A 27,925-nucleotide genomic window follows, 5' to 3' on the forward strand; every position below is an offset into this window, starting at 1 on the left:
AAACGCCCACTTAAACTTTCAGTCAATAAATCGTTGGGCACACACATCACATAATATCCATGGACTTACACATGAAGAAAATGAAAATAAATCTCTATTTCTTGTTCTGGGCCTCATTTGAACTCAAAAAAACTTACATTTTCCCCTCCGAACAACATGTGCCATTAGGTAGGTTGTTACTTGTTAGAGACGTCCACAAATTTTTTTGATCAAAACATAGTCGGGTTCACATATCATACAAAATTCATGGACTATAACACATGAAAAATTGGAGAAAGGCTCAATTTCCCGTTCCGGGTCTTGTTTGAACTTGAAAAGGCTTACATTTGCCCATCTAAACCAAAACACGTCATTTAATAGGTTGTCAGGACGCCCATGGAAAATTTCGGCAATAAAATCATCGGACGCACATATCACACAAAATTCATGGAGCATTACACACGAAGTTGAAAATCTCTATTTCTCGATTCGGGCCTTGTTTGAACTTGAAAAAATTAACGTTTTCCCTTTCGAACCAACGCGCGCCATTAAGTAGGTCATCACTGACGCCACAATAAAATTTCAGCTAAAAAGACATTGGGCGCACACTTCACACAAAATTCATGGACATAACACATGAAAAATAGAAAAATCCTTATTTCCTATTCTGGGACTCATTTGAAATGGAAAAACCTATGTTTGCCTTTCTGAACCAGCACACGTCATTAAGAAAGTCGTCAGGGACGCCCACGAAAAATTTGAGCCAAAAAATCGCCAAGCGCACATATATACTAAATTAATGGATTATAACACATGAAAAATGACAAAAATCCTATTTTCCAGTCTGGACCTCGTTTGAAGTTAAAAATACCTATGTTTGCCCCTCCGAACCAACGCTCCATTAAGTAGGTCGTCACGGATGCCCAAAATAAATTTCGACCAAAAAACTGTCGGGCACACATATCACACAAAATCTATGGACTATAACACATAAAACAAAGAAAAATCCCTATTTCCTATTTTGGGACTCATTTGAATTGAAAAAGACCTATGTTTGTACCTCTGAACCAACACACACAATTAAGTATGTCTCCATGGACCCCCACGAAAATTTTCAGTCAAAAAACCATTTGACGCACATATCAAACAATATTCATTTACTATAACACACGAAAAATAAAAAAATCTCTACTTATCGGTTTGGGCCCCGTTTGAACTTTAAAATATCTATATTTTCCCCTCCAAACCAATGCACACCATTTAATAGGTCATCACGGACGCCCACGAAAAATTTCAGCAGTGCTGCCTTTGAGTAGAGAAAAAGGATACATGTAAAAGAAAGCGGAATGGAATGAAGTTTGGCAATATGGAGCTCAAGATTTCTCCAAGGAGATAAGCATAGAGCTAGACCATGCAAGATATCAAAGCCATAGGAAGTCTGATGTAACAGACTCATCAGCTTATATCTTTTTCTTTGACTTGCTCTTATGCTTTAAACGCATGCTTAACGTAACTGATTTTGTTGGATAAGTATAATTTTTAAGCCTATATTAGTTGTTAAATGAAGGCAAAAATAGATCCAATTTGTATACTGTACTCACAGTATCGTTGTGACTACTGATGCAAACTTAGCATATATAGCCAACTGCGATGTCTGCACTCTTAATTTCTGTTGGGAGTTCGTGGTGGTGGTGGGACGCATAAGGCAAAGGAGCACGGTGACATTGTGTCAAACCTATACCACATTAGAAATAGATGTGATAAAAAAGGATAAGATGGAAGATATTTAATATATTTATTTTGTATAACTGTCTAACATACTTTTGTTGGAGTTCGTATAATTGAAAATTCCTTTACAAGTATAACCGGTTGCTACTCTTCCTTTATATACAGTCGCCCGACACCATATTACCTAATATTGTTTGCTTCTATACTTGTCAAGATGGTGGGAGGAGAAAAAAAATTGACAACTAGAAGATAAAAAGAACTCAGGTTTCACTGAACAAAACTTTCTTCCCCAAGCTTTCAACAGCTGGGCAAGTACTCTTCACCAGGCCACTAAATTAGCATTCTAGAAACTGTTTGTTCTCTGACCAACTGCAGCCCGTGGACCATCCCAAAACACCCAGGATCATGTCAATCCTCGAACTTGCACCAACCTGCGGGAGCTGAGAATTCATAAAATAGCACATAAAGAGAGAGATTACTGAAGCATGTTCAGAAGACATACCAAGCTCTCTAGGTTGGCTTCAATATGAAATAGCACGACACCGATTCCCTTCCCTCTATCCGTCTCAGCCTGCAGTTTTTTTGAAGTAACAATCCAGTCACCTCACAATTGAGAATTCTAACATAATTGAAACAGGAGAAGAATATGACTATTTAATTGCTTAGATCTTTGTACATTTTTCAGAATGAATATTCAAAAGGTAATATTTCAAAAGAAGAATGGAATTTAATAGATAGAATTGTTTAAGTCCCCTCCTAGTAACAGTTAGCATGAAATTCCTTTTTTTATCCTAAGCATTTCTTTCCCTCCCACGATGTTCTCAATCACTCCAGGTATGACATTCATCTTCTTCTTATTTCGCAAATCAGCATATCAACAAAAAAGAAGCTATCTATGCTCTCCCACTGCACCAAGACGCAAGTACTAGATCAAATTGACTAACTTGAACTTGTAAAATCCTCTTTCAACACAGGTCTCACTGTTAGCTCCTGCTGGTTATTGCTGAAGTAATAAAGATTAAAGAGCTAACAGTGTCAGTACTTTGTCACAGACTGCCTAATATAGCTAGCTAAGAAAGGTGTGAATCAAGGTTCCGTTATTAAATATAAAACAAATATTGAAAAAATTCACAAATGCAACCTAGGTTCAGACTTCAATTGCAGACAGCTTCACAGTCAACCCAGACCATATTAAAATGTTGATTATCAGTATGTATAGTTCAGGAGTTTGAGCCTAGATGATAAATGATATGATAAATGTTCCAACTCACCGCACAAGAATAAATGATGACGCCTATAGCTGCCAATGCTGAAGTAATATCCGCCATCATGCCTAAAGAATTGTAGTGGTTTGAGATGTCAGCCATGAAAAGTTATAAACCATGAAAAATGTTGGCTACATATTAAAATTTCTATTAGTCATCAAATAACCAGGTCATACATAATGTGCACATGTAAATGAATATATAAGCTTAATAAACTGGAATACATTTGGAACTATACAAAATACATCAAAGACAAAAAAGAACAAAAGTTAGATCTTCTACATCGATGGAATCCCGCCTCCCCTCCCCCCCCCCTTTCCCCCGACATACTCTCACACACTTCTTTGGTTATTCAAAATTTTGATGTCATTCTTTTGAACTTGAAAATTTGCTCCTTCGAGTTAGTTAAACTTTTAAATACGTAATTTTGACAAACCTCTCTCTCAAAAGGGGTGTGATGTAGTGGGCTAAGATCTTTCCACCCTTAATTAAAGGTCTTGGATTAGATCCCTAGGAATGTTAGAACCTGTTGGTTGGGAGCACTTGCCTAGCAGTAGGTTTCGGCTACCAAATGCCTAAAGCAAAAGGAAAAACCAAATACTAGCAGTGCTAGTGGTAATGATTTTTTCAAAGGACTTAGAACCACCAATACATAGCAGAGTTCGCAAATGCATCTAATATAGATGAGCAGTGATGCCTTATCCAGTTTGATGCTCATCTGCAATAATTAGCCTCTGGACCAAACATTACCTTTTCGATCTATGCTGACAACACAAAACCACTGGACAGAGTGCCCTTCCAGGTTCTGCCAAGTTGCAACTTTGCTAGCCAGCCAGCCGTCCAATCCGGGCAGAACATCCCTGTACCTTGGTATGTTAGCAAGTATCATTTCGCCAACACCATATCCTTGTGACAATGTGTCCCCTGTGGCCTTCAAAATCGTATGCTGCATGCACTTATTATGTTTTCCATTTACCTTGGGAATTTGAATACTACCACTATGGAGTTGGAAAATATCTTCACTACTCATCCTTGCAGATGATACATCCATAACATTTTTGAGGATTTTCTCCCACGAATGTTTGGTTCCCTTAGAGCGCTCTGCTAATTCTTCCACTGTGCTGTCCCCTTCAGACTCAGCAGCAAATTCCTTAACTGAATCCACAGTTATTTCAGATGCAGATAGTGCAGCTTGCTCTCTCAAAAACTAAAGAAAAGATGAGCTCCACATCATTAATTTGTAGTAGTAGCCGTACATGATAAATTTCCATTCTAACTCTGCAGAGATACCTACTTTCATAATTTTGTGCCGGGCGCAACGAGTTTTTGCATGTTGAAGCCACTGTTTATGTCTCTGGAAAGCAGACTTGCTAGACAGACCCTGAAGGAAGGAAAATAACTGGATGCTTGTAAATTAGTATTTTTTAAATTTGGTGATATTCCAGATGCTTGTAAATTACCAGCATGGTGAACTAATTACTCGAATGCATCAAGAAAATTTTTACAGAGCTTACAGAAAGAAACAAATGACGGCAACCTACATTTTTTTTGAAATATCACTAGGTGCAACTTGTTTTCCCTACTTCCATTATGAAAGTCATTTTCCCCATTTTTAAGGAGCTTGTTTTCCTAAAGAAAATGTTTTACAAAATATTTGACCAACCGAACATGAGAAAATTGGAAAACATGAAAATGTTTTCCTTCATTCCGAACACACCCTAAATGAATCAACCCCCCACCCAGAAAAAAACCGCGAGCCCAAAAAACCATTGTCCAGGAGCCCAATGGTGGTCCACTTCCACCTTACTTCCTTGGTGACACAGACTTCCAACCTTATGGTTGGTAACGGAGGCCTGTACTACTAGACTATCCCTCCTGGCCAGTCATACACTATTAAAGCATGACCAGTTTATATGTCATAAGCATAAGAGGGTGGTCCAAGAATTGAAAGATTAAGAAGAAAGATAAAACTAAAAAAGATGCATGCTTACATATTAAATACAGCTGACCTTTATCTGCATTAAGGTTTAGTTGATATCTAGAATTTTCAGAATTACAACACATATAAGACATGAGTAGAGGTCTCAGCAAGACGAAAACAATGTAAAATGTAGAAAGCCCCAGGCTGCCCACAAAGGAAGAGAAAAAAGAATAAAGATTAGGCAAAAGAAGGTTCAGAATTCATAGCAACTAACATTGTAAGTGATAATCTCTACAACTTCTGCATTTGCAAGTACATGCATTGGCTTGACAAGATTACCATTCACCTGCAAACAGAAGATGCTGCAGTCACATCCAGATTCATGAAGCATTAAAAACCTAGAGAACGGAATTTTTTTTATAAGGTGAGATATTATTGAAAAAAAACTATAGTAACAAGATTGAGACCTTAGCAGCCACCATTTTATTGCCAATTTCAGTGTGTATCATATACGCGTAATCAATGACAGTAGCCCCCTTTGGGAGATGTTTTATCTGCAAATATAGCAAAGTGGTATAGCTATGATGTAACAGAACTCAAAAAAAGGGAACAAACTGAGTAGAAAAATCACACAGAAGTTACCTCTCCTCCACGTGTAAACACAAAGACACGACTGCCCAACAGATCTCTGGTAATAGTGTCCACAAATTCCCTAGAACTCATGTTTCCAACGAACTCTTCTTGCCACTCCCTAATTGCATTCAGCCAGCCAATCTACATCAGAAAAGGAACTTTACCCCGTAATAATAGTTATAGATGAAGCCCACACAGCTATTAAGGCACTAAACAGTTTAGCAAAAACAATATACTTCATACCCTGAGAGCAATATTGGCATTGTTAAGGCAGACTATTTTCCCTCCAGAATTTTTATCATTGGTTATAACATGCCCAACTAAACCATTTACAAAACCTTTCCCACTGTAGTGTGCAGCAATGCCTCTCTCAACTATGAGGTCCATCTCTTCAGTTCTTATCTGCCAAACATTACGCAAGTATAATCCAGTTGCTCGACAATGATCATAAACAAATAAGTGCCGACTTAACAATAAACCAGAGGCAAATTCATAAAATCAGAAAGTAAAATGCCAAAGACACTTCAACAGGATTGTTTTTACTTTTTAAAAAAACATTTCAGGAGGATATACATATTCCCACTCATAGTGAAACAAAATATTTCAATAATGGCTGAAACATTAGTTTGATTGGGAAACATCAAAGGAGAGTTCAAATTTGAAGAGTGCAATGTCTTTGAATACTTGAAATTGAAATTTTGTAGAAGATAGAATGGTGTCAAACATTTTGGTACATTTTAAAATAGGTGGGACATACATACTGGAATAGAGGGAGTAACTGATATATTTATTATTCCTTAGTTTTGGGGGTGCCATGAGTGTACCTGAACCTCCAAACGAAACATGCTCTCATAAAGAAATGGAATCACTGTTGTATGAAGACTTTGATAGCCATTAGGCTTTGGGGTGGCAATGTAGTCTTTCATCTGTTGCAAAATGTTACAGATAGAGCGACAAAAGTCCATTAGCATATGACAGAGGAAAGGGATGCAGATACATTATCCAATACTTACAGCACGAGGGATAGGTGTCCAGATTCCATGTACTAGTCCAAGCAGATGATAGCATATCTATAAAGGAAAAACATGTCAGAGATACCTCCATACAGTATACAGAAAGAGGTGCACATTTCGGTATTGATTAAATAATTTATATTAGCAATTCTTTCTGCTCAATTTCCAAAGTAAGAAAACTTAGGTACAATTTGTATATGATTCACAACACATTATTGAGCGATCTTATTTCAAACCAAAATGCATGATCACAAAGTGACATCTAATGAACTCTATTTCCACAAACAAAATAGTATGCCACCATCACCCCCACCCCCCTTTTTTCTCTTTAATGTTAGGAAATACAAGTTGTAGCAAGTTGTACACTTCCCGATGTTCTGGTCAAAGGTTTCAAAATTAAAACCCACTAGAACTTTGAATAATTTACGTCATAAACAACCTTAGAAGTTCTACCAATAAAAAAAAGACAACCTTAGAAGTTTCGGGAAACCAAATAAAGTATTCAACTTCAAAAGAAAGCTGTATCTACATTGTCATAACAAATTACCTGCTGTGCACTGCAAAGGGGCCTAACTCCAACACAAGGCTTTGGTTTTATAATAATTCGAAGCTGGCATTCCAAATATATAAAAGTCAACACATAACAGTAGACATAAAGCAACATTTGCTATCAAATTTATCAGGCTTATCACAAAAGAAGACCTGTGCAATTTGGTTTACTTCGTTTATTGAACTTTTAGATTTGAGTACTGCTTTGTAGATGCTGCAGATAAAATCACCAAAGCTGATGAGACAATATTCACCATCACAATAATAAGGCAGAACACATAGAAGGCTCTCTAGACTTGCAAGCAATTTTCACTTAGACACCTCAATTGGGGCTTGTACCTACCTGAATTCAAACTAAATGATATCTATGAGACACAACTCACTGACATGAAATAGAGCTTAAATTTCACTACAATAGAGCGCATGAACAGCATAATCTCTTTTGCCTTCTCTCTCCCTAGTCCTCACCAGTCACCACCATATCCACCCTAGGCAGTAGGCTCTCTCCCAGTCACCAACTCTTGCTTTTTCTTTCTTTGATTTTTCCTGAACCTTTTCTCGTAATTATCCAGTTTAGTCTAGAAGACTCATGGCAGTGAATAAATGACCAAGGTTATTGCTTATAATGAGAGTTCTTGAATTTCCAATATAAACTTCAGTTTCTCATATTTGAATGACACCTCGAGTTTCCCATGTAAGCTTTCTCAAATTTGAACAAGACACCATATAAAAATACTGGCGGTCCACGACAGGTGACGGCTGTCTCCTCTCCGACTCCAAGAGTTTGCTTTTGTTACACCTCAAGAACTGATGGACTCAACTGTTTAAGACCTCTTAATTCATTTGTTTGTCGAGCTCATCTCAATCACTCTGGAATGGAGAAAATGGTTTCAAAAGGAGCTAGAGAAGGCAGTCATAGAGAACCATCACTGCCAGCGACCACGGTGGGCAGCGGGGGAGTTCCAGGAAAATGCATTGAGAAGGAAGCGTAATTTTTTTTTTCCTTTTTTGCTTCAAAACCCTTCTTCTCAGACTCAAAAGCCATTTGGATTTTTTTGCTTTGTTAGTGTTCCCAAGTCAATGTGCGTGCAGCAGTTCACACAGTGTTTTTGTTAGTAGCTAGTAACAAGTGGGTTAATAGGCACAATTTGGTTTGAGTTCGGTTGCTCAATAGGTACAAGCCTTGAGGTGTCTAAGTGAAAATTGCTTTCAAGATAAGAGGACAACTATGTAATCGTTCCAACAAGAAAATACTTCCCTATACAAATGTTACTAACAGGGACACAATTCTAGCATGGACAAAAAAAATTAAGACCAGAAGAACCAGAAACTTCTTCAATAGCTTTGCTATGTAAAATGCAAACTAGCACCCAAAGCCCAAAGGCCATGCCTAAGTTTGGAATAACCGAATAAGCATCTATGCAATTCAACCATAGAAACTTTCAACACGGAAAATGATCCAAAAAATTGAAAAAAATCACTATGGTCTGAATACTATTGCAGAAAAAGGCCATACTTTGCTTCATTAGATTTGGAAAGAAATTGGAGAAAATGACTTGTGGGTCCAGTACTGGATATTCCCTAGTTTCTAACAGGAGCGCTAACTGTATAACTTTCTCCCCTCTTTCCACTCCAAAATGTACAACCATTATGAGGAATTGCAAAATCAAAAAGAAAGAGGGACCACTCTTCAGGGAAGAAGAGCAACATGCTGATCCAGTGATTGTCATTAATCAGCAATTTATCAGCTAATAGTAAACCCGATGATAGAGCAACTTTTTTTGATCAGACAGATGGAAGAATTTCACTCTTTCCTTTGAGGCTGGGAGAATGGAGAACCCATCAGTAAAAAAGTACTACACCAAATAAAGAGAATCTAGAAAGAGAATTTTTTTTTGCAAGAATGCCAGAAACGGAAATAAACAACAAACTAAATATAAATTAGTAGCAGGAAATAGGCATATGAGCACCTGTAAGGTTCCTTGCATATTGATTGAATTTCCGTCTTCACAGTCACAAGTTCTAGGAATTGGTCCTCCTCTATTTTCTTCATCAATATTCTTTTTGCCTAGGGAAAGAAATCCATGCAATTAGGAGGAGGTAACTGATAACTACACAATAGTTACCATAAACACCACAGTGATAACAGATAATGTTCTCACTTCTCATCTTATATAAGTAAAATTCGCATGTCGCAACATGGATGGTGGAATTACTGAGGTTTTCAAGTAATTAAATTTCAGAATGGTGAGGGATAGGTACCTCTTCGAGTTCCTTTTCATGTTCTTTATAAAGTTCTGCAATTCTACGCTGCACCCTGGCATAGTCTTGAGCATTTGTATACATAAATGCTAAGTTTTCAAGCTCTGACTGCATGATGAGAAGTCAAATGTTTATCAAACTAAGCAGATATAAGAATATATGTTAGAAGAAAAGAAACCGTAAATGAAACAAGCAACAGTTAACCCAAAATGTCAAGCCTCTTTAACTTCCAAAGGAAGCGGCCCACCCAGCCCTGACTCTCTCACCAGGCAAAAGAAACACAGTTCCATTCCATCTAGGATAAAGGAGGCTACTAGATGCAAAAAATTTATAAAGTGGGGACTAGAATGAAAATCACTTGATGAGCTGCATCATATGTCTCTTTGCAGATCTTGATTACATATCACTAATAATATGCACGAGTATTACTATCATTAAGCAGATCCAGCAAAAGGATTCAGAAAATGAGATCATCCATATACATTAACAGCTATACAGTTCTAAAGGCCACACAACCACTCACTAGAGGGAAGGAAGAAGAAAAGGAATTTTCAGTTAGGGACATATCTTAGGCATGTCAAAGCATGTAAGACTAAGGACAAACCTTGATTTGGTATATTCCGAGAAGTTTTGCCAAAGGAGCAAAAACCTGCAGTGTCTCTGTTGCGATTCCAGACTGATGGGGACATAGCGCACCAAGATTATTAGAGATTAGATAGAAACAGGCAGAAAAAGGAAAAAAATACCATCTACATACCTGCTTGTGTGGAGGCATATGTGAAAGAGTGCGCATGTTATGTAATCTATCAGCTAATTTGACAATTATAACACGGACCTGAAACATAAACATTTGAAGTAAGGGATTGTGAAGAAAGTAACAAAATTGTGCAAGTTATTAGAGGCATTACCTCCTCTGTCATGGAAAGAAACATCTGCCTAAGGTCATCAGCTTTGACATCCTGTACATGGCAATCATCCTTGCACTTGATCTTTCCCAGCTTGGATACCTAGCAAATCAATCCCATTCACATCAAATCAAATTTGTTTTAATTTGTTACCTACATAAACAACTCAACACACAAAAAATAAAAGATGAAAGAAGATTCTACAGTAACTATATCTTCTGAAAAACTACCTTAGTCTCCCCTTCAACAATACGGCGAACTGTTGCACCAAATTCCTTCTCTATTCTTTCAAAAGTAACTACATCTGTGTCTTCTACGGTATCATGTAATAACCCAGCAGCAACCGACTCCCAATCCAATTCCTCAAAATAGAAAAAAGAAAAGTCAAAGTCAGTTTATCCCTTCCTAGCCAGAAGAGTACAATAGTTCCACACAACTTACAAGCTGTCCAAGGATATGTGCAACTGCAACTGGGTGAATAATGAAGGGCTCTCCACTACGACGCTTTTGACCATCATGTGCCTCAAAAGCAAGCTGTAATAATGACCAGTAGATAAGAGTTTGTTTTAATATAGTGATTTAGATGTAGAGTATGGCATACCAAGTATTTAGTAACAGATGCTTATCTTGCAAAGACAGAAAAGGAGGAAGGAATTCAAAGCCGAGGAGAAGATCAATTATGTTGAATGTTGATGATATGGGAATATACTTACATTCAAAGCCTTATGAACCAATTCCAATTCCTTGCAAGAAAGATATGAAATAGTAGGTTTAAGATCCTGCACAACAGATAACTGACATTAACAAGATACTGACATAGCATACACTTGAATTAGCCAATGACCATAAAATCCAAGCACTTAGAAGTGAGAGGTTGTTCTGTATCTTCAATTAATGTAGTAAGAAATGCACACTAAAGACCGCACCTGCTTTAGGTTCAACATTGAAAGAAATGAAAGTTTAATGTATGGGAAAAGAACAACAGTAGAATGTGGATTACATGTTCTGAGACTGGATTGGTCTTTCTACTTCTAGTCAGAACATTTAGCAGTTTAAAATTTCCCATTAATTCCTTCCAGAAAAAAATTGCTTATTCACAACTGGTAAATCTTAGTGCTTCTTGATTTCAAACAAAAGTAACTATTAATCACAATTCATGATCTTTCCATCATGACAGAGTAAATATTTAACCAAGCTTTGTCGATGATGCCAGGAATCAGAGATGATTTATAGCTAGAGGATCACAAACCTCCCACAAACTTTCAGGAGATATCTCTACATACGACTCTGAATAAAATGATAAAGAGCAACACAATCTCCATTTGCTAGAAGTAGATAGTAGAAGCATTGAGCTAGGGACTCCTCGCAGAATTTCAACAGGGTAGCGTTCATCCATATCAGAAGTATAACATCTCTGCCACAAGTAAAAACTAGTAAGATAAAAGACTGTAATAGATATAACATTGCTTCTCAAGAAAATTAACTATAAACCTTTATGTATAACTTCTCAAAAAATACATATATTATGTATGCTCAAAGAAAAATATACATGTCTACGTGAATCAAGCTTAAACTCATTTTGATTGAATCCTTGAGACCTTGACACAGCTCTCGAGAAAAGGATTTTGGGAAACTAGATAGGGTCCAAAATCAAAGGCTTATCCATGTATTTGCCACAGTATACCCATTTCTATTTTTCTAACGTGTCCTTTTATGAATCTCTGTGACATTTAGCACTAGGCTATGTTAGGCATAAGTGTTGAAGAAGAGCAGATGTTGTATATCAGAAACTTTGAAACAATTATATCTCAATTCCAATTTGGTTGGGGTACAATATACGAGTTCTTGTCATACATTCCACTCTATTAAGGTCCACTGAAACTTTATAACCAACAAAAGAAATTCTTAAGATACAGAATCTTCTCTTTTTACCTTTTCTTACCTCATTCATCAAGCCTAGCTAGGTTTAAAAAGAAAAAACCAAAGGCCGCACTAGGAATATATGAGTGCATAATCCATATATGTACTTCAACAATCAGATATCAATCTTCTAATAGATAGCACATCCGTGGCCTTATACGAATTGTATCTTTCCTAAAGGCTTACTCTAAGGTCTAAATAATGGCCATGCTTTGACAACAAGAAATAAATGGAAGAGCTCACCTAATAACCTGGAGACCAGGGTACAGAAGAGACGAAATACGTTAAAAGATTTTTTCCCATCTATTTAAGTATTGGTTGGAAGAGTTGAAAAGTACCTTAACCGGTGGGAGGTAGTAGGTACCCAGACGAATATTATAGGAATGCACAAGTTGGCTTAAGCAATATTGTTATAGAGAAACTCTTTTAGCTTGCTGAACATAATGTTTCAGATAAGAGGTGGATGGAATGGAAAGAAAACATGATTTATCTCGACTTAAATTCTGAAACATATATCAAGAAGTACTGAGGTCAAGCTCTCTAAGTCGGCCTCCTCATATTAACAAAGAACAAGAATCTAACTAACTGCTTATCAAAAAAGAATCAAACGAACTAAACTTTAAGTGATATACAGAAGTAATCTATGAATATTCTAATGAGAATATGAATTGTTCTACTGAGTTATAAAAAAAGTTCTACATCAGGTATTTAAAGACATCCAAAGATGTCTAAAGATTTTGAGCTACTCTACTTATTGACTTAGGAGTCGCCAGGTAGAGTGTATTAGGAAAAATAATGCATGCATTAGCCTTGTGTATTACTAGTACCTTGTTTGGTACTCTTTTTCAACCTATGTATAACTAATGCAACATTAGTTATACACTCTATTGTGTATGACGGTGTGTATTACGATTTACGAATACCATGAATTTCTAGGTATTAGCAATGCAATGGTTTTAATGCATGCATTAAAATAATTAAAAGACCCAATTGCCCCTTAAAGCCTTTTTTACATTCTTTCCACCATAATAGGGAAGGGTATCTTTGTAAATAAATTATTTTATGCAATGCATGCTATATTTAATGCATCAAACCAAACAATGCATAAAAATAATCTATGTATAATTAATGCAAGCATAACTAATACATGCATTGCTAATGCAAGCATTACTAATACACTCTATTTAGCATTATTCTTATACACTCTACCAAACGACCCCTTAAGGTTTCGAGTTAGATCATAGATGCTTAAAATCTTTCATGTGATATCAAACTCAACCTTTACTAAGTTCATCTTACATTTGTAAGTCCCAATTCAAGTCCACATGTGAACTCCAAACTGAGTTACATGTGGAAGGTTGTTGAGCTATATAGAAAACATGCCACAATGGGTATCAAAGACATTAAAGTGAGTCTGTATAAATCTTTTGCAACTACATCCGTTGCCTTAAAGTTCTGAATTGGATTCTCAGATTTCTCCACATGTTCCACAGATAAGTAACACAATATAAAGGACAAAATTTGCACAAAGATTATTTATTTATAAATGAATGGAGCCTGCTGCAGTTACCACCAAATTTCCTACACACTCCTCTAGCAAAGACTATTAATTTAACCATAACCAAAAGCAAAAATAAAAAGAAAAAGACCAATTCATAGCAAATCAATCCTCTGACTCATCAGAAACAAGTTACTATCCCAGGCAAAACGTGAATGACCAACAAGTTTTATTGAATTGCAAGGCAGCAAAGCCTCTGAAGCTAAAGGCATAATGGTAAAAAAAACACCTAAACAAGTACTTTATCACGAGTTTCATACCTCAACTATCCATTGTTATATTTAGCTACCTAAACAATCATCTTTTCGAGAGTTTAATACCTCAACTATCACTCCTTTTTTATTAAAACCAACCTCGATGTTGAGTTGGTCTACACGTGCATGTTGTCGATTTGGAACAAATATTTGGCCAACTAAGAGTTGAGGTGTGTTTTCATACAAAGGGAGTGATAGTTTAGGTAGACAAAGAGAACAATGGATAGTTGAGGTACGGAACCCATAAAAAAGTGATAGTTTAGGTGTGTTTTTGACCATTAACTCTAACTAAAATAAAGCTTTTTGGACTCAAATTTTCTTTCACATAATGAGATTAATTCCAGACAGGTGTAAGTTGGGAGGTGAGTAAACTTACACATCGGCGGAGACGATCTCTTCTTCCATATCGCCCAAAAGGAGTAGAGGAACACTGAGAAGGATGAGCTGTGCTGGCAAGTAACCCAGTCAAGGCCCTTGGCGCCTTCCAGGCACAAGATAACACACTACATTCGAGTCTTCCACTCACATCTCCTTTCCAAGACTTACATATATTCACACATTCGATAGAAACTGCATTGAAATTTTAACAAATCCACACATCATTCACGTTATCTCCAACGTTCTGACAAGCAATTTTAGTATAATAGTGAACCTCCAGTTACAAAAAAACTCTAATTTTTCCTTGCAACACAAATTATTTAGCAATGGAATGAAACGAATGGAATAGACTTCACATAACTGAAATAACATGAGCTTGACTAATTCACAATTAAGGTGTATATATCAATTGATTGACACACCATTCACAAAAAATGAAACTAATAAACGGCTCAACTTCATTCATGTTAGCTCCACGAGTAATTATAAGTAGCTTTAGTGAACCTCCAGCTACTGAAAACCTCTAATTTGCCCTTGCAACACAAATTATTTAGCAGTGGAATGAAATAGACCTACATAACTTAAATAGCCCGAGCTCAACTATTTCGCAATTAAGGCGTATGTATCAATTGATTGACACGTGAATGTTCACACATCATTCATATTAGCTCCACAAGTATTTTAGTAGATTTAGTGAACCTCCAGCTACTACAAACCTCTAATTTGTCCTTGCAACACAAATTATTTAGCAGTAGAATGAAATAGACTTTAGGTAACCTAAATAGCCTGAGCTCGACTAATTCACAATTAAGGTGAATGTATCAATTGATTAACACACCATTTTCGCACAATGAAATGAAATTCATAATCGCAGTGATTACCTGACATTGAAGTAGCAGAAGTCATGTCTATTCAAAAGCATCGGTACACAGTAGTGAAGAAGAATTGAAACGTGCACTTAAGGAAAATCAAGCCAACCGGAACAAAAACTCGTTCGTCTGGAAACACAAAGATGCAGCAGATACATAAACATATTCGGCCGGAGAGTAAAATCACAGCGAGTGAAAGGGAATCAAAAGATGATTCGCATTCAGAGCTGTTGCTGCGATTGCGGTCAGGCAAAAAGTGTGGAATTCAGAGAAATTAGGGAGCAGAAGGATAAGCCAATGGTGGAGCTAGCGAGCGAATATGAGAGAGAGACCCAACAAAATGGCGAGGAGATAATCTAGAGAGAGGGAGAGATATTTCAGTCGCGGAGATTTCAGCCTAAGACCGCAAGATTATTTTTTTACAAAAAAAAAAAAAAAAAAACGTTGTGAACACCACCATAGATTATGACCTTAAGATGTAGTAGTGGAATTGTCTCACTTTTATTTATTGGGTGTCATCTCAAATGCGTTTTGTAGTATATGATTCGGATTTAGTCAAGAGCTCAATGCGTGCTTTAGATATTATGTGAGGAAAAAAATATGTAAAGCACAGAGATAGTTATATTTTAAGAATTTTTGTTTTTAATTGACTGTACAGGACTAGAGTTAGTGATTGTGGCAAGATTATTAAAAAGGGATAGCTAAATAAATGAAGATATTGCTACTATTTTACTAGATAATATTTTATTTTGTTTTTTTTTTCTAAACTCTAACTAGCGTTTTAAAGAATCAGATGGAACTAGTAAGATATGAGCTCGATTACTTAAAATATCCTCTACCTTATTTATTTATTTTTGGCAAAAGTTATGTGAACCATTAAATTCTGCAACTTCCTCAATAATAACTTGCATGAGACAATAATAAAAATCAATTTCTATTGAATTTTGGAGCTAGGCTGTTGGAGTGGGCTAACCATAGGCCCGTATGAAAAGCTTCTAATTCTATAATAGTATGTTTATGAAAAGAACTTTTGTTGTAGAAGCTCATCATATCATATTATATTTCATATCATATATATATATATATATATATAAGAGAACTCTAACTCCGTCTATGTGGCACCTTCACAAACTAAGATTTCCTTTTAATTTATTTATTTTCAAAACTAGTCTTCCCATTTCATGTTTATTGTGCACAAAAGAACTTTTGTTTAGAAGCTCATCATATCATATTATATTTCATGTCATTTATCATATATACATATAAAAGAGAATCCTAGGTCCGCCTATGTAGCGCCAGCACAAACTAAGATTTCATTTTAATTTATTTATTTTAAAAACTAGCCTTCCCCTTACATGAAAAGTTGATGTTGATGTTTTGAGACTTGGAGATTATAACTTACGTTTATTTAAGTACTTTCAAACATTTACTGATGTTGAGTTGTTATGAGACTTTATGAGTTAAGTTTGGTAGTTGGAGTTCCCATTTTACTTGAGTAAGTCTCCCGCTAAGTAGTCAGTTAGGCCAAGGGTTCGCTTAGGGACCGGCAATGATTTCCAAGTGCTAGCCACGTCCAGACCGAATATGTTTATGTATCTGCAATCGCGATACATTTTTAATCGTCATCTCCAACAATCCAATGGTGTATTTTCAAAGTGTATAATCGATATATAATCCGTGTATAATTGATATATAATCGTTATACTTAAACTATACACCATTTACATAATGTATAGTGTGTCTATCTTTACTGTATCACGTCTACATACTTGATACACAACGATTATACGTTGTACAAGGATGGTATACCAAAATTTTATTATTGCCCGAAAATCGATCGTTTTGGATCCGTTGATTGGTAACTACTATATTGTACACCATGTTATTTTTTTTAGAACTTTTAGCGGCAAACACAAATCTAATATAGTTATATAGAGCTGCCTAAAGTTATAAGTATTTTAGACTTAGGCTACATGTGTTTTCCCTCTCCAATAAATTATGTCATCCAACCCTTTGTTTAATACTAGAATAGTCAACTAACCTATGATACATATTACCAGTTTTGTGATGACGTGGTGGGACTGCTTCATGCAGTGATCTCGAATTCGAGTCAGGGTATGGAGAAAATCCTATTAGTGTCACTCCCGAATGCAGTACGTAGCCAGAAATTTCATAAAGAGTGTCCAAGAATTGCATAGATAAAAAAAAATAACAAATGGATGCTCTAACTTTTGTAATTCAGACTATATATGTAACATAAATAATTATTATTTTTAATTAGAAAATATACTAAAAATTTTTAAATCAAACTACATAATATTTAGCATAGACGTTCATGTTTATTTAATAGAAAGTGAACGGACCAAAAAAAAGAAAAATTCAGTATAAAATGAAATCACATTATACTTATAGATTTCACCGAAAAATTGAAAATAAAGAGTAAAATCAAACAAAAATTTTTAAAAGAAATTTTATATGAATTCCTTTTCACTTTTAATAGTTTTATAGAAAAAATAAATAAGATTTTCCTGATTAACTTCAAAATTAAATAATTAATTTTAAATTTTATTTTAAAAATTTAATGAAAAGAAAAAATCAATAGTTGTCTACTAAACTTTTTTTTCCTTAAAATTTTAAGTTGTATGTCTCTAATTTAAGATTATTTTAATAGATAATAATAGTTTTGAATTAGAAAAAATAGAAGATTTATTAATTAATAGCTCTTTTGAAAATGTAAAAATAAAATGTAGTTGTGACTTGTGGGAATTTAAACTCACTTGCATGTTGTTTGCCTTAGCTTTGGTTGAGAGCGAAAATCCAATGGCTAAGAACGTTTGTTGTTTCAAGGGTGTTCAAAATGTTTTATGTAATCAATTAAAATATTATTTTACTTATATATATGATGCAATTTTCTGACGAAGGGTGGTTGGACATCCTAGACATAGTATAGCTAGGCCCCTGCCCTAGTAAATTCTGTGGTGCACGATTTAAATTTGATCGAAGCTTGAATTAGCACTATGTGGAAAAAAAACATATGATACATATTTTCCGGTGAATCACAAAAAAATTAGGTTGCATGGGATGGAATAATCATAAAGTTTATTTATGGATTTATGGAGGGAGTTAACAAGTAGGTTTATCCAATAAATTTATGAAATTGCACAAATTCATCCAAATGGAGCGTTGAAAAAAGAAATAAAAAAGGATTAAGGATAAACAAGGATGACTGGTGCTACACGTCTTGTGTGTTGAGCATATATATGGACATTTGGCAGAGCTTAAACAATACATTATTTTAATAGGCCGAATGGACAGATGTCACGTTTGGCTTGCCAACATTTGAGCTACGACCACGACAGCACAATGAATTTATTCAAACCACGATAAAGCAATGATGTATTTGTTTGAACAGACCAGAAGGGAGAAAATATATATTCCCGGTTCCTAATTACTTGTTTATTTACACTTATTAAGAAAATAATAATTAATATATTGAGTTTATCATTTTAATCATATTAATTATGAAGTTGGTGAATTAAAAATAAGTTTTCAAAAAGTTTTATCTTTTTCAAAGTAATTAATTGGAGTACAATAGATAAAAAAATTATCCTTTTTTTTATTTTGTCAAAACGAACAAGTAAAGAGGGACAAATAAAAAAAGAAAATGAACAAGTAATTAGAGACATAAGAATATGTATGAAACAATAGTCAGAGATAATAATTTCTACACAATTTTATTTCTTTAAAGTATTAATTTCACTTATTATAAATAATTAGATATAATAATCTACTCCCTAATCCCTTCCTCCCATATTAATCGAATTTTCTATTTTATATAAATATAATACTTAAGAAATCATCAATAATAAAATAATTTTATTAGTTCACCTTTCAGAAAATTTCTTGGAAATTTTACAAACAAAAAGAACAATTCAAAAAGAACTGATTATAAGGGTAATATAAAAAAAGTTATTCCATTTAATAATAGTTGTTCATTATTAAATTGACATATCCTTTAAAAAGTATTAATAGGGGTAATATTGTTATTTTATTTTTTGACTTTATTAAATTTATTGTTTTGAGAAATATGTTAGATGATAAATATTATTTAATAGTAAAGGTAAAATAAATATAAAAAGTAAATTATCTCTTAATTTTTTAAATTAAACAAATATTATTAAATAATTATTTTTAATATAATGAACAATTATTATTGATCGGAAGAATAAATAATTTAAACGGTAAATAGAGCGACATATCACATCCGCAACCATAAAGGAAGAGACGTAAATCAGTTTTCTCCTGGATATATATTGGATTGGATAGGGTGGGAAGAGAAGTTTCGAATTTTGTTCCAACATAATGTACCCTGGTTTCATATTAATCATAGTCTCTCCTTTTTTATCTTTTTTTTTAAAAATTTTGTCGTGAAAGTTAAAATTAAAAATTATATATTATTATTTATTATTTAAATAAGTTTTAAAAAAGTTAACTGAATAAATTAAATCTTACTTTCCTCTTTATGTACCCCAAATTAATAAATAAAAAGTATTTTTTTGGCTTATAATAAAAACTAAACTAATTTTACTTTATGAAAAATATTTTTAATAATTTAGCTAATATGAAATGACAGTACAAATCAAAGGGGACCTCATCGGACAAAGAATGATAGTATTACTGTTACAGAAATACAGTGTGCCAATGGGCTGTGTGGGTCCAAAGCAAATGGATTACGCAGCAAACCGCCACCTTTTTCTATATATTGTACGACTTTGCATAATTTTTTCTATTTATTTCAGGATTCAGAATTTTTTCTATATATTGTACAACTTTGCATAATTTTTTCTATTTATTTCAGGATTCAGAATAATTATAAAGAATAAGAATTTTTTTTTTAGATATAAGATAGTATAAGAAACCTCCTGATCTTCTACAAGGTCTCCTCATTGTATTTCATATCAATGTCGAATCCAAAGTTCACAAGAGTACCTAGTATGAGAGAGAGAGTTGAGGATACTCTATCTGCTCACCGTAATCAGCTAGTGGCTCTCCTGTCGAGGTACAAACATGAACTATACTTTACATATATACACCTCTTTTTCTTTTCTTTTGATGGGTTCTTCATATCTTAGTTGATTTGGGATTGATAAATAATAAGTAACTATTATTAACTGAGAAATATATATTTGTGTTCCACTTTATGTCTGTGTGTGTGTTGTTTTTAATATAATTGGAGAAGTTTCAAGGGTTATCTAGTTTTAGTGATTTATGTATGTGTGTTTGTTGGTTTTAAGATATGTGGCGCAGGGGAAGGGGATATTGCAACCTCATCACTTAATTGATGAGTTCAATAGTGCTGTATGTGATGACACTGCTTGTGAAAAGCTCAAAGAAGGCCCCTTTTGTGAAATCTTGAAATCTACTCAGGTATAACTTGAAACACATGACTTAAAAAATCATTTTTTTTATTCGCTTTATTATGTATGTATGTATGTATGAAGAGAGAGTCTCTTCAAGATTGAAGAAATAATATCTAAAACATGGTGTTCATTTTATCTTCAGTCATCAACTTTTTCGATTTTCTGATCCTACCCGCATTCAGAATTTAAACATGATATGTTCAAACCTTTAAATCCTTTTCTTGAATCCATCCACTTTTCAAATAATTATGGGGGTCATGATTTAGTGTTTGTTGAAACTATTTGCAAATTTGTACTTATACTTGAGCTCCGTGACGAAAATGCTGGGTTCAGTTGAACTTAATAAACCAATAAACCAGGTTGCACCTGCCTCTGTCTTCATGTGACGACTAATATACACTCATTTTACTGTTTGAATCTATGTTGCTCAAACTTTCCAACAATGTTGCCGCAATTGTGACGGATCCTCCAAGAATCTACTATTTTTGGAGGATTTGACAAACACCCGTCATCATTTTGGAAGAATCCGAACAACATAGGTTTGAATAAGTTGCTTAATGACAGAGCATCTTTTGATGTTTCATTCTTTAATAGGTTACACCATTGTTTCACCAAGATTCTACGCCTAAAATAGGGATCCATGGTTTTACTTGTCTCTGACTGAATTTCTTGTTCGTTTAGCTAACAAGTAATTTATTTTGCTTTGTCGTCAAAATAGGAAGCCATTGTGCTCCCACCATTTGTTGCTATAGCAGTTCGTCCAAGGCCAGGTGTTTGGGAATATGTTCGTGTTAACGTATATGATATGAGTGTTGAACAATTGACTATTCCTGAATATCTCCGTTTCAAAGAAGAACTTGTGGATGGAGAGTAAGTTCTTTCTCATCCCTATTGCAAATATGAAACATTTTAAAACTTGCACAAGTTTTATATCTTTACAAAATTTGTTGGTTTCAACTGTATGCTAGGGATAATAATCTCTTTGTGCTTGAGCTGGATTTTGAGCCATTTAATGCATCAGTTCCTCGTCCATCACGCTCTTCATCCATTGGAAATGGAGTCCAATTCCTCAACCGTCATTTGTCCTCAAACATGTTTCGCAGCAAAGAATCTCTCGACCCGTTACTTGATTTCCTTAGAGGACACAATCATAAAGGGAATGTAAGTACCGTGACCAGTTTTTCCTTTGTAAATGTCTGCTTGTCCCTGATTGTCTACCACTCACATCTTTCAGTACGTGCAACCATTGTAAGATATGTAAATGGTCCTAGTTGAATTTCATCATCAACAAACTATCCGCTATTGTACTTGTATTGCTGGATGAAGAACACACCATTACTTTTTATTTTTCCCACTTGATGGATAATAGTTTATGTAACAGTTTGACATTTGGGAATAATATTATCTCACATGAAAAATGTTCAAGAAGTATTACTACTTCTATTTGTAAGATGGATTGTCTATCTATGCAGGTCTTGATGTTGAATGAACGTATACAGCGAATCTCCAGGCTGGAGTCGTCTCTTAATAAAGCAGATGATTATCTCTCAAAGCTACCACCAGATACACCCTATACTGAGTTTGAATATGCGTGAGTTTGTACATATTTGTTTTGTTTTCTTACAAGTGTAGGTAATTGGTCAAGAAAATTAAAGAAATACAGGAGCTGAAATCTTGTTTATGGAACCATGTGGATGCAGATTGCAAGAAATGGGCTTTGAGAAAGGTTGGGGTGATACTGCAAAACGTGTTTTGGAGACTATGCATCTGCTTTCTGACATTCTTCAGGCTCCTGATCCCTCAACCTTGGAGACTTTTCTTGGTAGATTACCAATGGTGTTCAATGTTGTCATATTATCTCCTCATGGATACTTTGGTCAAGCAAATGTCTTGGGTTTGCCGGACACTGGTGGACAGGTAATAACAGGGAGAAAGGGGTCTTGTATTATGTAAACTCGTTTGCGTACAGCTCCAATCTTTTTTTGGGATATTCCCTTTAAACAGTTATCTGTCATCTAGTTCCTCTTCCCCATAAACATTGTCACCTAGTTTTTCCTACAATCTAAAGAACTGGAGAAAAAAAAAGAATTATCTCATCTTCTATTTAGTATTAATGGAGAAGACTTATCTTTGTTGGAAATTCTAATTGTTACATTTGGTTTATTTCCTCTTCCTGCAAATTATACTGCTGAATCATCCCTAGATATTCCAGTTTAACTTTGGACATAAAGGTTAATACGGGACCATTCAGTTCTTTCTTGCAGTAGACTTGAGCAGGCACACTCTATTGCAGTTGATATAGTTCGTATAATCTTGCAGAAGCTAGAGCAGTGTTGGAAAGCTCAGTCATATTAATTTTTGGCAGTGCCAAGCACTGTGTAATGTTACTGAAGTATCATCCATGGTTTTCCTTGAATTTGTTCCCCTTTTGGTGATTCACAGGTTGTCTATATACTGGATCAAGTGCGTGCTTTGGAGGCCGAAATGCTCCTTAGAATAAAGCAACAAGGACTCAACTTCAAGCCTAGAATCCTTGTTGTGAGTACATGTATGTTATGCAAACTCTAATTTGGTTTCTGGGATTGCAATTGACATAAATATGCTTTCTTTGATTGCAAAAGGTCACCCGACTGATACCTGATGCTAAAGGAACCACGTGCAACCAGCGGTTGGAGAGAATTAGTGGAACTGAATACTCACATATTTTACGTGTCCCTTTTAGGACAGAAAATGGAATCCTTCATAAATGGATATCTAGGTTTGATGTATGGCCTTACCTGGAGAAGTTTACTGAGGTAACCTCTTTGTCTTTGGAAATCACCGTTTGTTGCTGATGTTTGTTCAGTGTGCTTAAGCGAACGATGGCAATTAGCACAAATTGTGCGAACTTGTAGCCAACTGTTGTGTTTGCCAACACGTTGATAAATGGATAACGTTTGGTCATCAAGTACATTTGTTGGTTTAACATACTGGATAGCACACTTCTCGTGTCTTTTCTGCCTATATATATTGGAAGAAGACATACTCGCCCTTCCATAATTTCTCAGGACCTTTCTATGTACGGTAAATTTCCCAGCTAACATTTCCATGTCAATTCTTGACCAGGACGTGGCAGGTGAAATGTCTGCTGAGCTCCAGGGAGTACCCGATCTGATTATTGGCAACTACAGTGATGGAAATTTAGTTGCCTCCCTGTTAGCATATAAAATGGGCATCACACAGGTAGGAAAGACGTGATTCTTTACCTGGCTAGCACAATGTCTTGATGCTATGTATCTGCAATACTAATTTAATACTTTGCCGCCACCTTTATTTCCCAGTGTACCATTGCTCATGCTTTGGAGAAAACAAAGTATCCTGATTCTGACATCTATTGGAAAAAATTTGAGGAGAAATATCATTTTTCATGTCAGTTTACTGCTGATCTACTGTCAATGAATCATTCAGATTTCATAATCACTAGTACCTATCAAGAGATTGCAGGAACGTAAGTCATCTTAATATGGCCCTGGTTTTTTATTGAGTCCATTTTTAATTCGATATCATGATTTGAGGAACTGTGATTGGTAACCTTGTCATAATATCTGTGAATTGTTCCACAATTTTATTTTGTTATTGAAGAAACGATTTGAGCTTGTAATCAGATATAATTTGTCGTGTTTGAGCTAGAACTTGTTTCATTATCTGTCGAGTAGGATGATACTGCAACTATATTTTTATGTGTGGCAATTTACATTTCATCTGTCTATTTCTTATATATGTTTGGGCTTTTCTTCCTGTTGATCGTGTTTACATGGCTGAAACTCAAAAAATATAAAAATGAACGCCTAGTTGATATCGTTGGATGCTTGAAAATAAGTAGATGTTTTGCTTCATGAATGTCCAATGTTAATAAATAACAAGTAATGTGGATGTTATTCACCTTGTAAGCAAGCGAAAAAAGAACAGAGAAATGTAACATCCTCAATGGATTGTTGAGACTTGTAAAAAATTGTATGTAGAAATTGTTTTAGCTTGTAACCACGTGTATATAATTCCATATGGATGTGAACATTGATGTGCCATCGATCATGATCTGGATACTGAATCCTATATTGTATACAATTTGGCTTGGCTATAATATTGTCTTTAGAGTTCATGCAGATTGCTTAATTACACCACTATGTTTACACGTTTAATATTCAAGCGACATAATGATGTTAGACATTAGATGGCTTGCTTGGAATCTGATAGCGGCTTGTTTCAGGAAGAATACTGTTGGTCAGTATGAGAGTCATACTGCTTTCACTCTCCCAGGCCTATATCGTGTTGTCCATGGCATTGATGTTTTCGATCCCAAATTCAATATAGTGTCTCCTGGAGCTGACATGACAATTTACTTCCCATATTCTGACAAGGAAAAGAGACTGACATCTTTGCATCCCTCGATTGAGAAGTTGTTATTTGATCCCGAGCAGAATGAAGTGCATATGTAAGTGGCCATTCATCTGTCCTCATAATTTGGAATATATATAACGATTTGTATAAAATGAACCCAACACCCCTACATTAGAAAAGGAGGGCATGATATGATTATCCACAAATGAACTCCTAATGATATTTGCTCACAATGCCCTGGATATTGTATGAGGGGAAGAAGAGAACCAGCCGTAGATGTCCCTAATTCCTTTTTCTGCTTTCTTATTTTGCTTTTTCCTTCATATAAGTAGTCGTATATAAGTAGTCCTAATATTACTCTGGAAGTTTCTTGTTATTCCATTTCTGTTACTATTCAGTCTTTCTTGCACTTCTACTGCTGTATTATTTTGTTGTAGTGGTTGTTCCTTTCTAGTGACTGTCTTTAGCATTTTGTCTTGGTTTCTTCTCTCCTGTTATTTTCTTTTTTTCGAACTGTTTTTACTTTTGCTGAGGGTCTATAGGAAACAACCTTTCTATCTCCTAAGGTAGGGATAAAGTCTGTGTACATACGACATTTCTCAGACCCCACTTGTGGGATTACGTTGGGTATGTTGTTGTTGTTGAAGTTTTCACTAGTCAAAATTAAATGTCAATGTAATAGGCTGATAGCTTTTATACCTTTATAAAGGTTGCTCATTGGATCCCGAGATCCAAATAAGGCAACAAAATCGATGTCTTAGTACTTGCACCTGCTTCTGATAAACAACCCTCGATCACATAGTTAATTATCGATGACTTTGGTGGAAGATCAAGGGACAAAGTGGCTCCTAGTAAAAGCTTAACCCTTTCAATGGTTTTCTCCAAATAAAATTGAAACAGAGGGAGTACCACATAAAATATTGTATTGGTTTTTTGCTCTTTGCTTCTGATGGGCAGTGATCAGTAAATTGGTTGTTGATTGATGTCATTACTCTTTTTTATTACAGAGGCAACCTGAATGATCAATCAAAGCCGATAATTTTTTCAATGGCAAGGCTTGACCGGGTCAAGAACATTACGGGATTAGTTGAGTGCTATGCTAAAAATGCCACACTCAGGGAATTGGCTAACCTTGTTGTAGTAGCTGGATACAACGATGTAAAGAAATCCAATGATAGAGAAGAAATAGCAGAAATTGAGAAGATGCATGCTCTTATGAAGGAACATAGCTTGGATGGTCAATTCAGATGGATATCAGCCCAAATGAACCGGGCACGTAATGGTGAGCTCTATCGCTATATAGCTGACAAGAGAGGTATATTTGTTCAGGTATGATGCTTGTATCGTATTGTATCATCTCCCCTTTCATTCTCCTAGAGGTGGTTATCATGAAAAATACATATCTTCCTTTTAGCCTGCGTTTTATGAAGCGTTTGGACTCACGGTGGTTGAAGCTATGACTTGTGGTCTTCCAACATTTGCAACTTGTCATGGTGGTCCTATGGAGATCATTCAGGATGGTGTATCCGGGTACCATATAGATCCTTATCATCCCAATAAAGCTGCTGAGCTCATGGTAGAATTCTTCCAACGATGCGAACAAAATCCTACTCACTGGGAAAATATATCTGCATCTGGCCTACAAAGGATTCTCGACAGGTTTGTAGTTGTATACATGTATATAAAGAAGATTAACAAATGTTTATTTGAATGGAAATTAACTTCCGCATTGCTCACTTTCTAATATTCAACCAAATTTTAAGGTATACATGGAAAATTTACTCGGAGAGGCTGATGACTTTGGCTGGTGTATATGGTTTCTGGAAGCTTGTTTCAAAACTCGAGAGGCGTGAAACTAGACGATACCTCGAGATGTTTTACATTCTCAAGTTCCGCGAGTTGGTGAGGTCCTTTTTAGCTCATATTCAGTTCCTCAATCAAAATATAAATGCAGTTCAAGTACTATTATACGCCTAAACATGTCCGCGCTTGGGGCTGGGGCTGTTGAGAGGACTTTTCGAGACGTTTCATGTAAAGCTTTCCCTCTTTTTCCAGGTAAAATCTGTTCCTCTAGCAATTGATGACAAGCACTGAGCAATGGTGGTGCAAGCATTGGAGGAATTTGCAAAGAAATAATAACGTGGATCGAGAAGAGCAGCTAGTAAAATAAAGACATAAATGTTATGTAAAAAAAAGCAATGTGCTGCCCCAGTGGGGGTAGCTGATATGCACTCTATGATCATGTTTTTATCTTCTTGTTGCAGTTAAAACTAATGTGCACTCAGTTTTTACTTGGTTAAAAAGTTGTATTATTAGGGAATACCACATTATTTGCACTCTTCAGATCGGTGTCGTCGATTATGGGATCAAACTGGGTATATTGTTGTGTCAAGTTGTTACGTAATTTGCTCCTAGAGGATTGGCATAGATCATCAATATTCACTTAATGTGCTCATAGTGTTAGGACTGAAAATAAGTGTAATGCGAAAGCTAGCAAAGCAAATCTCGAAAGATAATGAGTTACAAGACAAACGAGAAAAATATCAAAAGACACAAAGATTTAATGTGGTTCGGTCAATTGATCTACGTCCACAAAGGGGATGAGAAATTCACTATAAATATGAGAGTACAAAATATAGAGAGAAATAACCTCAATCAATTTACTCGGAATACAAGGAGGTACACAAAATTCTCCTCCATAACCACAACTCTCAAAATCCTAGGACTACATTGTGAATGATGATTAAGTTAGAAGAAACAAACTTATATTTATAGAGTCTTAAAACCATTCCTACAAGAAAACGACTATTTCCAAAAATTTATAGTAAGAAATCAGAGCAAATAAAACCCAACAAATCTTCTCCTTGGCCTGAATTTCTAACAAAATAAATTTG

General features: G+C 35.2%; 2 protein-coding genes across 3 annotated transcripts; one reads left to right on the plus strand and one right to left on the minus strand.

Annotated features, from left to right (window-relative positions):
• Positions 1-1,763: 1,763 nt before the first annotated feature.
• LOC125852912 (putative GTP diphosphokinase RSH1, chloroplastic) lies at positions 1,764-15,635 on the minus strand. Of its 2 annotated transcripts, none has more exons than XM_049532595.1 (24): positions 15,247-15,635; positions 14,364-14,557; positions 11,505-11,669; positions 10,969-11,034; positions 10,697-10,789; positions 10,486-10,617; positions 10,259-10,357; positions 10,108-10,185; positions 9,955-10,026; positions 9,351-9,458; positions 9,059-9,156; positions 7,242-7,302; positions 7,087-7,149; positions 6,540-6,596; positions 6,351-6,452; positions 5,770-5,928; positions 5,536-5,667; positions 5,361-5,447; positions 5,168-5,239; positions 4,267-4,371; positions 3,723-4,179; positions 2,979-3,040; positions 2,210-2,278; positions 1,764-2,138 (listed from the first exon to the last, which is right to left on the minus strand). In XM_049532595.1, the coding sequence occupies exons 1-24, from the start codon at positions 15,269-15,271 to the stop codon at positions 2,043-2,045; spliced, it is 2,652 nt and encodes an 883-aa protein (XP_049388552.1). In that variant the 5' UTR covers positions 15,272-15,635; the 3' UTR covers positions 1,764-2,042. The 2 variants fall into 2 exon arrangements, with proteins under 2 accessions (XP_049388552.1, XP_049388553.1); XM_049532596.1 differs by having other exon boundaries at positions 4,267-4,353; positions 15,247-15,634.
• A 4,444-nt stretch (positions 15,636-20,079) lies between these two features.
• LOC125852920 (sucrose synthase 2-like) lies at positions 20,080-27,372 on the plus strand. The gene is made up of 15 exons (XM_049532606.1): positions 20,080-20,293; positions 20,529-20,661; positions 21,373-21,524; positions 21,623-21,815; positions 22,127-22,245; positions 22,355-22,571; positions 23,097-23,192; positions 23,276-23,449; positions 23,760-23,876; positions 23,975-24,141; positions 24,901-25,125; positions 26,039-26,360; positions 26,446-26,690; positions 26,795-26,933; positions 27,087-27,372. The coding sequence occupies exons 1-15, from the start codon at positions 20,196-20,198 to the stop codon at positions 27,123-27,125; spliced, it is 2,436 nt and encodes an 811-aa protein (XP_049388563.1). The 5' UTR covers positions 20,080-20,195; the 3' UTR covers positions 27,126-27,372.
• The last annotated feature ends 553 nt before the right edge of the window (positions 27,373-27,925 follow it).

This window comes from Solanum stenotomum, unplaced genomic scaffold (genome assembly GCF_019186545.1).
Source record: "Solanum stenotomum isolate F172 unplaced genomic scaffold, ASM1918654v1 scaffold6733, whole genome shotgun sequence".
Taxonomy (NCBI): Eukaryota; Viridiplantae; Streptophyta; class Magnoliopsida; order Solanales; family Solanaceae; genus Solanum; species Solanum stenotomum.

Excerpts from the sequence above, each read along its gene's own strand:
- LOC125852912 (XM_049532595.1), bottom strand. The coding sequence starts at position 15,271 with ATGACTTCTGCTACTTCAATGTCAG. Across the intron at positions 7,303-9,058 it reads ATATGCAAGGAACCTTACAG|CATCTACAAAGCAGTACTCA; the intron begins GTGCTCATATGC and ends TTTTATCTGCAG. Across the intron at positions 5,240-5,360 it reads ATAAAATGGTGGCTGCTAAG|GTGAATGGTAATCTTGTCAA; the intron begins GTCTCAATCTTG and ends TTCTGTTTGCAG.
- LOC125852920 (XM_049532606.1), top strand. The coding sequence starts at position 20,196 with ATGTCGAATCCAAAGTTCACAAGAGTACCTAGTATGAGAGAGAGAGTT. Across the intron at positions 22,572-23,096 it reads TGCCGGACACTGGTGGACAG|GTTGTCTATATACTGGATCA; the intron begins GTAATAACAGGG and ends GGTGATTCACAG. Across the intron at positions 23,450-23,759 it reads ACCTGGAGAAGTTTACTGAG|GACGTGGCAGGTGAAATGTC; the intron begins GTAACCTCTTTG and ends ATTCTTGACCAG.